Below are 12,935 nucleotides of genomic sequence, written 5' to 3'. Positions count from 1 at the left end.
ACATGTTCGAAAACCTGCTTGGGGCTCATGTGAGACCGAGCGGAGTGCTTTCATACCGTCGTCTCTTCATACTTCGATAACTTTTGTACCTCATCCTGAGCAGCGAATGGAGCTAGTCTTTGTCAGTGCAGATCAAAACATTCCATTGTCAGTCTCACAGCTCTACTTGCCCAGTGCAAAGACCTTGTCAACTTTGGTCATAAGCATTTGATTTCCAGTCACTTCCAACTTGCCCCCAAAGAAAAGTTGCATGATTGCGGTCTTATCGTCGACGGCCTTCTGGAAATCCTCAGCTGCAAGGGTCATCGTTGCATCGGGGTTTTTGTCCTCAGGCGCTAGGCCCTTCCCAACCTGACCACTTTCTTTCGCATCAACGAACCACTCTCCCCCTCCGTCGCCGGTGAGTTTGAACGCATAGAGGCCGTTGATGTCTTTAATAGCCTGTTGCTTTGCAGAGTCCGAACCGTCGAGCTTCTGAGCGATCCTGTCGAAGATTTGAGTTGATGGCAAGTCTACGCACTGACATGATCAACAAGCCGCGTCAAACGAGATCTGTGCACGCCGAGGTACGATTGAAAACGTACCAGTAGCTAGAGACATGATTGCTGTGATAACGAGTTCTCTTCTGTCTGGTGAGGAAGTTAAGTCTTATGGCGTTGGTGATCAAAAGAAATCGGGCTTCCTGTCCTGTGGGGATAGAGAGGTGTATATATATACATATGTTTGGTTAACTTTGCAGACCGCCAGCACGACTTCACGGGACGATCTCCTGATCCCCTAGCTTTGACTGTGCATGGCGCATAGCTGCTGCATGAGAGCTCTACCGGGGATGTCCGTTGCATTCAGGACCCACCACGTAGTTGCGTCGCTTCTCACTTGGAAGCGAGAACTAAGAAACATCGACTTCAAGTTCGGACAGAGACTCGGCGGGCTTCTTGGAGCAGATTCAGAGGACACTGTGTGAGTCGTCTCTACCTTTGAGGACTATGTTTGCTCCAACACCCCCACGACTTTGAGGCCAGCTCATTTTTTACCCATTTCCAGAATCTTGACAATTTGTGGCACCAGTGTCTTGTCGCCAGATACATTCAGCTTGCCTGAGAAGGAATATTCCAGTGCCTTGTACTGAGGATCGTCAACCAACTCCTTGAAGTCGGAAGCATCAACAATATAGGTTATATCTGGACTTTCGCCCTCCACATAGTCTTTGCCAGCGACTATGGTACCATTATTCTTCAGGTCCACATACCACTGTCCGCCGCCCTCGCCGTTCAGCTGGAACTTGAAGATCTTGCCAAAATCTTTGATGGCTTGCTGTTTCGCAGACTCTGACGCCAAGTATTCGGCGATTCTGTCAAATACTTGAGTGGAGGGTTCGCCTGCGTTAAGTTAGCGGGCTGCATGGTATCGATGCCCTGAGTACGATGTTCTAGGTACCCACCTGTGGCTAGAGACATGTTTGCTATGTTGGATTTTGTTGTGTGGTATAAGTCGGATAGATGATAATTGGGTGTTATCAGCTACGACAGTCCGGAAAGTCTGTGCTGGTGAGGGAGGTCTATATATGTCTCAGCACATTCTTGATTCCAAATACATCTGCTCGATACCTACTCTCGTCCACTGTTGGATCGCCGGACACTCATTCGATGAGCTTTCCACCGATCATTGGTCTGTTGGACCTCGATCATACATGCAAGATCGCCTACGGCTTTGGCCGGGTCGCGATGTTGCATTTGCCTATTTCGACAGATTGCGTTGTCTCGAGCTGACCCGAGTGCTCTCGTTTGAGTCTGTTAGGTGGATCAATCACTCGCGCCTACAACCAGCATCATCGGTAACTTTGCAGACAATAGTGTGCAATAGAATGATCGTGGGAGGTCTGTGAACGCGAACTCTGTCGTGTGTGTTGCGACGCAGGATGCTAAATTTCATAAAACCCTCACCTAGTAGGAGACAGTGTCCCGAAACTAGGCACATTTCTACCCAGCTCGAATACCTTGTCTAGGTGGACTGCCAGTCCTGTCTTCCCGGATACCGTCATTCTTCCTGAGGACGTGAGTTGCGATGATACCTCATCTGTTTCCTCATCGGCAAGTTGCTCGAAATCAGAAACATCGAGCTCAAACAACACATCATATGCTTTGCCCTGGGGCGCCAGGCCCTTGCCAACTGTGCCAGTTTCCTTCAAATCCACATACCACTCTCCGCCCTCGTCGCCAAGAAGCTTAAAGGCAAAGATCCCTCCAATCTCTGCAATGGACTTTTGTCCGTCCTCTGGGTGTTCCTCGAGCCAGTCGCGCATGGTGTCGAAGATCCTCGTAGAGGGATGATCTGAGCATTGAGGGGTCAGTCAATAGCGGTGCGTTCATTGCGGGCACCCATCGAGCGTACGTACCGCCAGCAAGATGCACCATATTGTTAACGAGAAGTCTTTGAGACACAAGTTGAATTATTACTGGTTGTCGTCAGTCACGAGAGGCAACATGCGATGCTCTTCGAACGAAAATGTGTATGCTTTCGTAGAACGCAAGAATACTTGGATAGATTGTCTTCTCCTCTTCTAGTCTCGGCTTGCACGGCGTCCCCCCAACCCAAAGGCACTCCACTGTTGATCACACATGCTTCCCATGATGTGCAGCTTTAGTCTGCAGGCTACGCTGTATTTTCCTATTTTGATCGGGTGCGGAGCTCCGGGTTGATCCCTGGTAATGCGTGCTGCAGCTTGGTATGCGATCCAACCATCCACGGCGTTGCTGCGAGCCGCATTGATTCAGATCCTGCAGGAAATGACCCTCAGTACATCGATCTGAAAGCTATGCAATATTGCACGAGAGGTGTTTCCTATGTCCGATTCGTCTGCGTGGATGACCGTCAAGGCTTGGATGTTGACACATGCTTTCACATGTCACTTGATGAAGATCCGCCCTGGTACGCTCATGCTCGGTCCTGAGCACCGTCTCTGGAAGGGTGTGGAAGGTGTCATTGGCTTATTGTCGGCCGGTCCTCAGGCCTGCATCTGTAGCCTATCACATGCTCCCAACGGCCCGCCTCCTTCTTTCCCCACTCTGTACAACCTCCTGTCTTCAGCACACCTCAGATCAGCGCTCGAAGCAGAGGTTGAGATCTCTCCATCCTACGGAAGGTGAAAGTATGCTGAGTGATTGCTCCCACGGATGCCCAGAGCAGTGCCACTGCGGGACAGAGGCCCGGATGATTCAGAGTCCATGAATGCACTTATCTCACGATCTCCAATGCTGTAGCGTTTAGCCATCTGCTTTGCTTATGCTCTGCAGCTGATCATTCGAGTACAGCATTTTCCGAGTAGATTGGTTGCCAAATCTTGAGTTGCTCACAAGATCTCCGAGTCAATGCGGCTTATAGGGCACAACAGCTATGCCCCACCACATCAACTCCATCACCTCGATCTCTCTTCTGATCACATAGCACGGCTTCAATGCTGCACGGAAAATCGGTCTTCACATTGAACACAACAGCTGAAGCTAACGCCTCAGAGTCATGGAGGGTCAAAGACTGACAGACATCACAGATCCGGGCAAGTCCGAAGGTGGAAGGCACCACGACACCATTATCATCATGAAGGATTCCAGATTCGAGACCCCAAAGCTGGCCAAACGTACCGTGTCCGAGTGAATGGCCGCTTACGTTCCATCCCAGGGAGCTCCACTTCACTCTGACCCCTACATGGCTGCCTTCCTCGAGGGCTACACGCTTGGTATGCACCGTGAACCTGAGGGGTTGGACTTTGGTGGCCTTAGCGCTGGAGCACAGTACCAGAGCAGTCTCGCAGACGAGGACCAAGAGTTCGTGTATCAAGACCCAGAGTTCAAGAGTGCAGCCAAGTCTGGCGCCGATGGGCGGGGTTTCAAGATCGCAGCATTCCGTTTGTATGCGTGCAACATAGTCCAGTGTCGCTTTCTTCATCTGTCGTGTGACTGCAATGCATAGATACTCTTCTCTGTCATGGGGATCAGTCTTTGCTACCCTCAAGCCTGAGGTTCTTCGGAGAAGTTCATCCTCGCAGGGCATGATTCTCCTCTTTGTCAGCCATACACAAACACGGACGAATCCTGACTGCTTACAAGCCGACCGTGCCCATATCGAGCTACATGTTCATTAGACACCACTAAGACGGCTCGCAATTTTGGCGACCGACGAGGAAGATCTCGTTCATGCGGAATGGATACCAGCTGGCCGATTATCAATCTCAGAAGCAGCATGGAACATCCCATCCAGGTTCAGGAGAATGGAATGAGGTGAGGAAATTGCTCAGCATGCCGCTCGCGATCTTTCGACTTAAACATGGGGACAGGTGCAACAGCGAGAAGCTACGAGAGACTGTGGTCAAGGTATCACAGGTCTTTCTGGCGCCAGATGAAGTGTCGAAGTGATCAGACCATGATGGTAAAGATCCAGTCTTCGCTGGTTCGCTGGTGCGCTGGGTGCGGCAGACTTTGCGAAGACGGGACCTCATGCCAAAGCGTACCTCCAGGACGGTCGTCGAGGTCAGATCGACAATGTGGTGTTCGACGTTACAGCCTGTCCAGTGGAACGATATGAGATTTTGGTTGAGAGAAGTGTCAAAGGGAATCGCGTCTTGAACGTCGCTCGGCTTATCGGCTCCGGACCTGGTTCCGTCCCCAGCAATTGTGCCACGCCAGCCACCAAACCGCCAGCCACGTGCTCAATGCCATTGGCTCAGCACCAATGCAAGACGATTCGTCATATCGCGGCAGAAGAGACGACTCCGGCTAGTGTCCACAGCGGTAGAACGAAATAGAATAAAATGGTGATCGCAGGTCGCATGCGGGCTGGATCAAGCGTGATTTCTCCTCCCACCTGTCTGTCAAGATGGTTTCGTCGATTCTATACGTCCTCGCGGCCAGCACAGGTCTCGCACTCGCACAATCCGATATCCCACTGTCCCAGCCTCTCCAGAAGATCCTCGCTGGAGCTCAGAAAGGCGAGAACTATACGTACCCAACAGATCTGACGCAAGGCATCATCCCCAAGGCCATTCATTCTCACAACGATTACTGGCGACCGATTCCTTTCTACTCAGCCTTGAGCGTGGGAGCCATTTCCGTGGAAGCAGATGTGTGGTTGCAGAATGGCACACTCTATGTTGGCCACGAAGAATCAGCCTTGACAGAGTACCGAACATTCGACAGTCTCTACGTTCAGCCCATCTTGTCAGTGTTGCGAGCACAAAATCCGAATTCGAGCTATGTTTCCGATCTGCCAACCAAGAATGGAGTGTTTGATACCAGCTCTGGGCAAACTCTGTACTTGTTCGTGGACATCAAGACTGATGGCGAGGAAGCATTTCCAGAAGTCGTGAAAGCGCTGGAGCCACTGAGGTCTGCGGGTTATTTGACAACATTCAATGGAACCGGAACAACGTCTGGACCTGTAACTGTTGTGGGGACTGGAAGTACGCCACTCGATCTGGTTCAGAGCCAAAGTCCGAGAGACGTGTTTTATGATGCTCCACTGGCGACGCTCAACTCAATCTCCAGCAATATCACTTCGGATGTCTCAAAGATTGCGAGCACCGCGTTCAGTGGCCAGTTCGGGACTGTAAGGAACGGAGTCTTGAATGCGACTAGCCAGGCTTTGTTGGAGAGCCAAATCGAGGTCGCACATGGCAAGGGTATTGCTGTTCGTTACTGGGATCAGCCAAACTGGCCCGTGTCGAACAGAGATGCCATTTGGAGGTTGTTGTGGGCCGCTGGTGTTGACTTGATCAACGTCGATGATTTGGAGGGTGCTGCCAATCTGTAGATAGATTGTACCAGCAAACTGAAAGACCAGACTAGATGCGCGCTCACCATGGGTTGATATATCGCAATGGCTGCGATGGCGGTCTAGACAGGCGAGTTGCAACAATTTCATGAATAGTTTTCTCGACTTCCTCCACACTCTGCCCAGCATCAACGGTAACAATGTCTTCTGCTTCATCGGCGTGCATTCGCATTTCCGCAAAGAGGCTTCTCACACGATCCTGCATTTCCTGCTTCTCGTATCTCTCGTTGCCGAAACCTCCCCGCTTTGCAGCGTCCTCAGCGGAGATATCGAGGAACAAGCACAAATCCGGTCGTGGTAAGCCAACTTCAGGATGCCGACACCAAGCGAGATCCATGGCAGGGTTCTGCTTTGCCGCGGAGTATACACAGCCGGAGTAGTAGTATCTATCGACTACGACTGTGGTTCCAGCTTGCAAATGTTTTTTGATGTCTTCTGCCGCCTCCCAGCGATTTGCGGAGAACAGCAGGTGGATTGCATGGTCTTCTTGTGTCGAGGTTCCCACCAGGTAGTTGTTTATCATTTGGCCAATGACTGTGCCTCGATTCGGGAAACGCATATATTCCACTTTTTGTCCTTGAGATTTGAGGTGGTCAATGAGCCGGGCACATTGTGTGCTCTTGCCTGATCTGTCCAGTCCTTCGAAGACGATGAGATGTCCTCTCCCGGAGTCTCCGGTCACGGACACTGTTTCTGCCATTCCAGGAAAGAGTTGAGTCGAGTCGTGCAAATGGGGTTAGAGCACAGAGGACAGGTGGGAGTAGACGCGTTGGTATGGCTCGGACGTGCTTTCTTGGCGCGTCGGGCCCACTTCCGCTGAGACAAAATTCCTCTGCCGCGATGACAATCACCTGTTCATTACCAACAATGCCTCGACAATGAACGGACATTCCAATGGGCATGCCAATGGCAACGGCAAGCTCCATCAGCTGCCCAACGACATGTTCCACGTGATCCGATCGACAGGCACCGCAGCTCGTTTAGGACGGCTTGCATTGCCCGGCCGCAGGATATTGGATACACCACATTACCTCGCTAACACCAGCCGCGGCGTTGTACCGCATATCACCCAGGACACCTTCGTCCGTGACACCAACATCAGCGGGCTGTACATCGCCCTCGAAGACTGTGAGTGCCCTTTTTCGCGCTGCCGCCCAAGCGCGCCCATTTGCTGACTACGAGGCTCACAGTGTGGTGATAGTCATCGAGAGGGCTCCCAAAGATGTCCCTCCCCTGTATCGCTTCCAGCATCCTGGCGGCGGATCCCCGCTGAGGAAATTCATCGCTGCTCCAGACGACGCTGTACTCGTCTTGGGTGCCAGACGGACCTCGCCGGTTCCAGCACCCGAAGCCACGTCGAATACCAACAAAACCGTCTCGATCTGTACTGCAGTGGGCTTCAGGGCACTCAAATCAGAGGAGTATGCGGAAAAGGCGGAAAGTTTGCAGGCGGACATACTGGTTGGTCTAGGCGACATTCCATACGAACGAGCACTGGGCAACAAGAGGATCGAGAAGGCTACCGATCGGAATATCGCATGGCTTGAAGAGCAAGTCTTCTTGCGGCGATCGGAAGAGAAGGCCGCCAGAGCACATCTGTTTGCATCGCTACTGCCCGTCTCGTGCGCCAAGCAGCAGTACTACATCGAGGAGCTCACAGGCCAGTTTGCAGACCACATATCAGGTCTGGCAGTTTATGATCTGGACTCGTTGGAAGATCTCCCGGCCGAGCTCGGCCAGCTTCCGCGCTTGAGCTTCGCAGCTCCCAAGACACCGCGAGACATCCTCTACCAGATACAACGCGGGTTAGATGTCATGGTAGTGCCTTTTGTCGGCGCTGCGACCGATGCGGGCATTGCTTTGGACTTTACTTTCGGCCCCTCGTCCGACACGACTACGAACGGAGACGGCGCGCATTTCAATGGGCATGAGTCCTCCGAGTTGCTCCCACTTGGCATCGATATGTGGTCAGAAGATCACGCCGTCGATCTATCTCCACTTGCGAAGAGCTGCCAGTGCTATGCTTGCACGACCCACCACCGCGCGTATTTGCAACACTTACTCTCGGCGAAAGAAATGCTTGGCTGGGTTCTGCTGCAGATCCATAACCATCACATCATGGACCTGTTCTTCGCGAGTATTCGGCAAAGGCTCGCAAATGGCACTTTTGAAGCCGATGTCATGCGCTTCGAGCAAAAGTACGAGAGTCTGTTGCCCGCAAAGACCGGACAAGGTCCAAGGTACAGATATCTGAGCCATGCCGCGAAGCTCATAGCTGATGAGGAGAATAGAATCCGAGGCTACCAGTTCAAGTCCCAAGGTCCTGGCGAAGAGAAGAGGAATCCCAAAACCCACACGCCTTTCAAGATGCTGAACGATGGCAAAGAGAAGCTCGCTGAAGCTACTTTGCCAGACCCGAACGCCAACGCGGATGACCTACAAGCGCAAGGTTTCGCCCAAAAGGAGAGCTAGAAACTCCCCGCGATCGCGACACAACCCTCGTCAACAGCATTGAGCTTCGAGAAGCACTCGTTTTCGGCGGTCCCATGTGGGCTTCCCTCCGCCCGCGAGTCCCGGCCACCCAAGGGCATGCCGCACATATTGCACCCAGCACACCCTCAGATGTGGTAGGTCACTTCTATGTCGCCACCCCTCGCACTTACATGATGACAACCATTTCGTTATACCCAGCTCACTTCGATGCTACGGCAAATGCGGTGAAAGCGTGAAATCACGGCTGATCTTGCTTACACTTATCGCCTTCATAAACAAACATATGATGAACCAGGGATCGTGCTAATTGAAGCTCAGGTGAACGAATCGACACATGAGGACGGCAAGTCTGGCACTTCCTGCGCCTGTACCAAAAGTCTGCTCAGAGAAGGCTACCTCAGGGCGGCTTAGACTCTTCAATTCATCATTGGATAGGCATAACAGGACTAGACCATGCATATTATGCATAATGAAACAGCATTTATGACAATATCATGATCTATACAGCTTGCCATCTGTTTACCTCTTCCCTACCCATGTTCGTATCGTGTTGATTCACTCATTTGTCGTTCCTACTCGCGCCGCGCGGAACTTCTCTTTGTCCTCTGTTTCGTTGGATGCCTGCACACAAAGAACATAATAGAGTCTAGAGGGTAGGGACGAGGGAAGGCATGGAAATTTGAACGATGACGAGAAACAACACGACAGGCACAGTATGTGGATTGTACAACGGAGAGTAAAGATCAACGTGTGCAAAGTGAATTCCAAGCTTGATGTTATTACGTATTAGTCTTACATGCAAAAGCCGTCTAGCCAGCCATGCTCAGAAGCACACCATTAACGTTTCGTCGAACCGCTCACTTCGTGCTTGCCGTACTGGTAGGAGTAGGAATACGAAACCAGTCTGTTGGATCGATCTTCACCCCTTGAGCGAGCAGTCGATCTCTCGCGCTTCTCATGCGATTCACCTCGCCAAGAATTCCCTTCTCGCCGAAACTCATCGAGACTCTCTTCTCCGGATCCACTCGCAAACAGCCGTACACGATATCTCGCAGGTAATTCTCTCTTGACAACGACAAAACTTCCTCGTCCTGACCGACTGGCCAAGAAGGGTACACGCGAGTAGGAGCGTCGTTTGCGGCTGTTGCAAAAACGAGGCCAAGGGAGTAGACGTCGTCACTGAGGTTTCGTTGTTTTCCGATGTCGTAGTAGATTTTGAGCTTTTCGGATCTGGTCAGGCGGAAGTCGAGCTCCTTAACCACGCACTTCTTGTAGCGCGCCGTCACTGTGGGTGAGTTCCAACCCTCCGTCCCACAATCAACACGAGGTTCTGGATCAGAGAGGAGTTTGGCGTGGCCAAAGTCACCGATGACAATGTCTGGCAAGCCACCGATGTTTCGAGACGACCAGTTTAGAAAGAAGTTTTCGAGCTTGATATCCCCATGAACGACGGCTTCGTGGTCTTCGTCTTGAGTGTAGCAGGAGCCTGTGGAGTGACGAAGGCCGTGATGCAGAAATGCGAACACGTCAGAGACTTGCACTATCAAGTGATAGAGGAAGACCTTTGGTACGATCTGTTTGCGAAGATGCCAGTGGCAAATTTGTTCGTGAAGATCTCCTCCGTTGCAGGCATCCATGTAGATGAAGTATCGTCCTGGGGCGTTCTTGTTCATGAAGAAGTCGTGCACGACAACGACGTTGGGGTGCGGTTTCAGTAGATCCTTGACGATAACGGCCTCCGTGGGGACTTTGTGGTTGCGGTCACCATCGAGGATTGTTCGATTGTCCACTGTGGCTCGGTTGTATTTGGTATGCTTGACAACGAATACGTTTCCAGACCTCAGAGACTTCTTGACAAGGACCTCGCCTTGCGTGCCCCTTTCGAGCTTGAGCGTGGTGACGGCTTCGTATTCATCGTCCTTGCTGTAGCGCGGTGCACGCTGCTCTATTTCGGCTTGAATAGTGGAAAGCGGTGTCTTGCCCTTGATAGCTCCGCGAGGTGAAGTAGATGCAGCAGTGCTGAAGGCGCTGACGAGCAAGATCTTGCTGCGGTGGAAGAGCGAATGTCGCTCTGTGGTTGTTTGTGAGTTTGCCATCTTGGATGTGTTGGAGTTCGATATGGGACTTACGGAATCGAACCTGTCCGGCAGGTAGATTATATTTGCGAGGCGAGTCAAGGTTCAAGGACGCCGTGTGAGGACCGCGAGTGATTATCCAAGATGTGGCCTCAACCACTGATTTGCGAGAAAATGTTGTTTTTGAGGACCGAAAGTTCTTCCGGATCCATAGGAAATGCTTGAACCTTATTGCACTTGTCCTGGCCCCGTCGTAAGGACAATACCTTTGTGTCCGGAGCACTTCAAGGCCGTAATATCTCGTTGTCTGTTGGTGCAACAAAGCCACCTTCTTTGTTTCTGAAAGCGCATGGTCCCGCATTGTTACCACAAAGACAGAGGAGACAGAGTCTGACGTCTGACCTCATCATCCGCGATATGCGGCGCTATAACACTTTCGCAGGCCCAGAATGTATGCAACTAGCGTATCTCTCTCATTTGGGAGAATTGGCATCATTTGCATTCAGACGACGCTGCAGATACACAAGCTGGTCTTGTGATTCTGATTATTCTCTTCATTCATTTTATCCTGCTGGCCGGGCCACCTGCGAAAAGGCATTCGCCAGCGAATTGTAAGTGCCGGAGAAAATGCGTAACTTAGCCCAAGACATGATCTTGGAATGTCTTCCTTTGGTGGGACATTTTCGTCGAGGCCAGAATCCCAAGGATGAGCAAATGATCAGCCCGACAGTACTCGCTCGTACACGAAGATCATTTCCGTTCAGAAGCGCCACAGGTAAGCGGCCTCACCGGCGGTTCTGGCACAAGAAAGATAAAGAAGCGGAGCCCAAAGCAGAAGAGCCCGCAAAAGAAGAGCTCGCAACAGAAGTGCCCAAAACAGAAGTGCCCAAAACAGAGGATCCCAAAGGCCCCGTCGTGGCGGATCCCGTGGCGAGCGTTGCAAGTCTTGCCATATCCGCCTTCGCTGACTTCGATGGCACACAAGCTGCCGCAGGCGTCAGCTTGGACCTTGACAAACTCACAGAGACACCCAGCTCAAAAGACTCTGAGCCTAGTCTGCCTGCGATAATCGACCCAGTGCCGGACCGACTCCCAGTAGCATACGAGCTCGTCAAGACTCTGAACGGCGCACTGGGTGTCTTCAACACACCAATCCATCTCGTCCGACAACGTATCTCCTCCAAGCTCTTCATCATCAAGCAAGTTCCCGTCCGCGACGAAACCGAATGGCCCAGCGAAGCAGCCTTACTCGAAGATCTCGTCCATCCGAATATCATCGGCATCGAAAGCGTGCACTATGACCACAACGGTCCCTTCTGCATCGCCAATATTGTCCTTCCGTACTGCTCCGGTGGCGACGTCCAGGATTTCGCACGCCATCTTTCCGCGATTGGTAAGTCCATGCCCGTGCAATTCATCCAACATTACGTTAGCAGCATGCTCGACGCCCTCCTCTACCTGCATAACGGCGAAACCTACGACGCCGCAGCAGATCAAATCACCCGCAACCCTTACCACTCCACCATCCTCCATCGAGACATCAAAGAGCGCAACATCTTCCTCGACCCCACCAAACCCATACACGGCCTCCCGCAAATCCTCCTCGCAGACTTCGGCCTCTCCTCCCACGAATCAACCTGCACCAACATCTGCGGCACAGACGGCTACATGTGCCCCTCAATCATGGCCACCTTCTCCCTCGCCGAAGCCGCCCCTAGTCCCTCTCTCCAACTCACCATCCTACAAAACGCGCCCAGAATGACCCCCAGCAGTGACTGGTTCTCCTTCGGCGTAACCCTTTACCAACTCATAACCCTCAGACGCTATCAATACGCCGAATCTGAAATCTTCCTAGATTTCGCTGCTTCGACTTCGATGGGCCAGACGGAAATTATGGAATTAATGGCTGATTGTTTGGAGTTTGAACCGGGGAATCGGCCACGGGCGGAGGATTCGTTGAGATTGCATCGGTTTTCCGCGAAACTCAAGAAGGGGTTGCAAGAGTGGTATGATGGAGGTGGAAAGTTGCTGGAAGAGATTTGGCCAGAGCCGTTCAGATTCGAACGTGTAGGAGCGGAAGCTGATGAGGAGGCCTCGGTTATGGGCATCAAGGGCAACTCGGATGGTACTGGGGAAGGTGAGTCGGCGCCAGGGTCTGAGGAGACGATATCGGCGATTATTGACTGGCTGGTGACCGGCGAAATTGTTGAAGGCGCTGAGGATGATGGGGAGGGGTTGTCCTTCTGCGTTCCTGAACTACCTCGGCCACCAGTACTTTCTCCACTGCCATCAATGCAGCCGCTGAGGCGTATTGGGGCGATAGATTGTCGTTTGGTTTAAGCTGTGGCCTGAGCTCCACGATCGTTTGCGACGCCAGTAGTCCTTCACCGTAGGTGTTCCTAGTTTCTGTTCTTTCCAATAGAACTAGTTCGAGTCAGTAGTATATGCCATTGCCCGAGTTCTTGTCAACACGGCGGAGCAAACATCTTCAATACCAACCAACCCTCTCTCTGCCCACGAAAGTCGGCCACACCTCAACTCATC

At 52.0% G+C, this 12,935-nt stretch overlaps 9 protein-coding genes across 9 annotated transcripts; 4 read left to right on the top strand and 5 right to left on the bottom strand.

Moving 5' to 3' along the window:
• Positions 1-162: 162 nt before the first annotated feature.
• RHO25_011374 (uncharacterized protein) lies at positions 163-600 on the bottom strand (the record flags this gene model as incomplete). Its single annotated transcript, XM_023601784.1, has 2 exons — positions 163-512; positions 585-600. 2 exons carry the CDS (start codon positions 598-600, stop codon positions 163-165), a joined length of 366 nt encoding a protein of 121 aa, XP_023451326.1.
• A 423-nt stretch (positions 601-1,023) lies between these two features.
• On the bottom strand, positions 1,024-1,457 carry RHO25_011373 (uncharacterized protein; the record flags this gene model as incomplete). The annotated part of the gene is made up of 2 exons (XM_023601785.1): positions 1,024-1,379; positions 1,442-1,457. The coding sequence occupies 2 exons, from the start codon at positions 1,455-1,457 to the stop codon at positions 1,024-1,026; spliced, it is 372 nt and encodes a 123-aa protein (XP_023451329.1).
• Positions 1,458-1,939: 482 nt separating this feature from the next.
• Positions 1,940-2,414, bottom strand: RHO25_011372 (uncharacterized protein; the record flags this gene model as incomplete). Its single annotated transcript, XM_023601786.1, has 2 exons — positions 1,940-2,331; positions 2,396-2,414. The coding sequence occupies 2 exons, from the start codon at positions 2,412-2,414 to the stop codon at positions 1,940-1,942; spliced, it is 411 nt and encodes a 136-aa protein (XP_023451328.1).
• A 1,288-nt stretch (positions 2,415-3,702) lies between these two features.
• Positions 3,703-4,409, top strand: RHO25_011371 (uncharacterized protein; the record flags this gene model as incomplete). The annotated part of the gene is made up of 2 exons (XM_065603401.1): positions 3,703-3,905; positions 4,331-4,409. 2 exons carry the CDS (start codon positions 3,703-3,705, stop codon positions 4,407-4,409), a joined length of 282 nt encoding a protein of 93 aa, XP_065459473.1.
• A 460-nt stretch (positions 4,410-4,869) lies between these two features.
• Positions 4,870-5,802, top strand: RHO25_011370 (uncharacterized protein; the record flags this gene model as incomplete). The annotated part of the gene is made up of 1 exon (XM_023601787.2): positions 4,870-5,802. One exon carries the CDS (start codon positions 4,870-4,872, stop codon positions 5,800-5,802), a length of 933 nt encoding a protein of 310 aa, XP_023451331.1.
• Positions 5,803-5,845: 43 nt separating this feature from the next.
• On the bottom strand, positions 5,846-6,523 carry RHO25_011369 (uncharacterized protein; the record flags this gene model as incomplete). Its single annotated transcript, XM_023601788.2, has 1 exon — positions 5,846-6,523. The coding sequence occupies one exon, from the start codon at positions 6,521-6,523 to the stop codon at positions 5,846-5,848; it is 678 nt and encodes a 225-aa protein (XP_023451330.1).
• Positions 6,524-6,701: 178 nt separating this feature from the next.
• RHO25_011368 (uncharacterized protein) lies at positions 6,702-8,295 on the top strand (the record flags this gene model as incomplete). The annotated part of the gene is made up of 3 exons (XM_023601789.2): positions 6,702-6,951; positions 7,025-8,063; positions 8,115-8,295. 3 exons carry the CDS (start codon positions 6,702-6,704, stop codon positions 8,293-8,295), a joined length of 1,470 nt encoding a protein of 489 aa, XP_023451333.1.
• An 878-nt stretch (positions 8,296-9,173) lies between these two features.
• Positions 9,174-10,412, bottom strand: RHO25_011367 (uncharacterized protein; the record flags this gene model as incomplete). The annotated part of the gene is made up of 1 exon (XM_023601790.1): positions 9,174-10,412. The coding sequence occupies one exon, from the start codon at positions 10,410-10,412 to the stop codon at positions 9,174-9,176; it is 1,239 nt and encodes a 412-aa protein (XP_023451332.1).
• A 627-nt stretch (positions 10,413-11,039) lies between these two features.
• RHO25_011366 (uncharacterized protein) lies at positions 11,040-12,731 on the top strand (the record flags this gene model as incomplete). Its single annotated transcript, XM_023601791.1, has 1 exon — positions 11,040-12,731. The coding sequence occupies one exon, from the start codon at positions 11,040-11,042 to the stop codon at positions 12,729-12,731; it is 1,692 nt and encodes a 563-aa protein (XP_023450821.1).
• Positions 12,732-12,935: the final 204 nt, after the last annotated feature.

The sequence above is a fragment of the Cercospora beticola genome, chromosome 7 (genome assembly GCF_033473495.1).
Source record: "Cercospora beticola chromosome 7, complete sequence".
In the NCBI taxonomy this organism is placed as follows: domain Eukaryota; kingdom Fungi; phylum Ascomycota; class Dothideomycetes; order Mycosphaerellales; family Mycosphaerellaceae; genus Cercospora; species Cercospora beticola.
The sequence above is the reverse complement of the archived record's forward strand: the minus strand, read 5'-3'. Positions and strand labels throughout refer to the sequence as shown.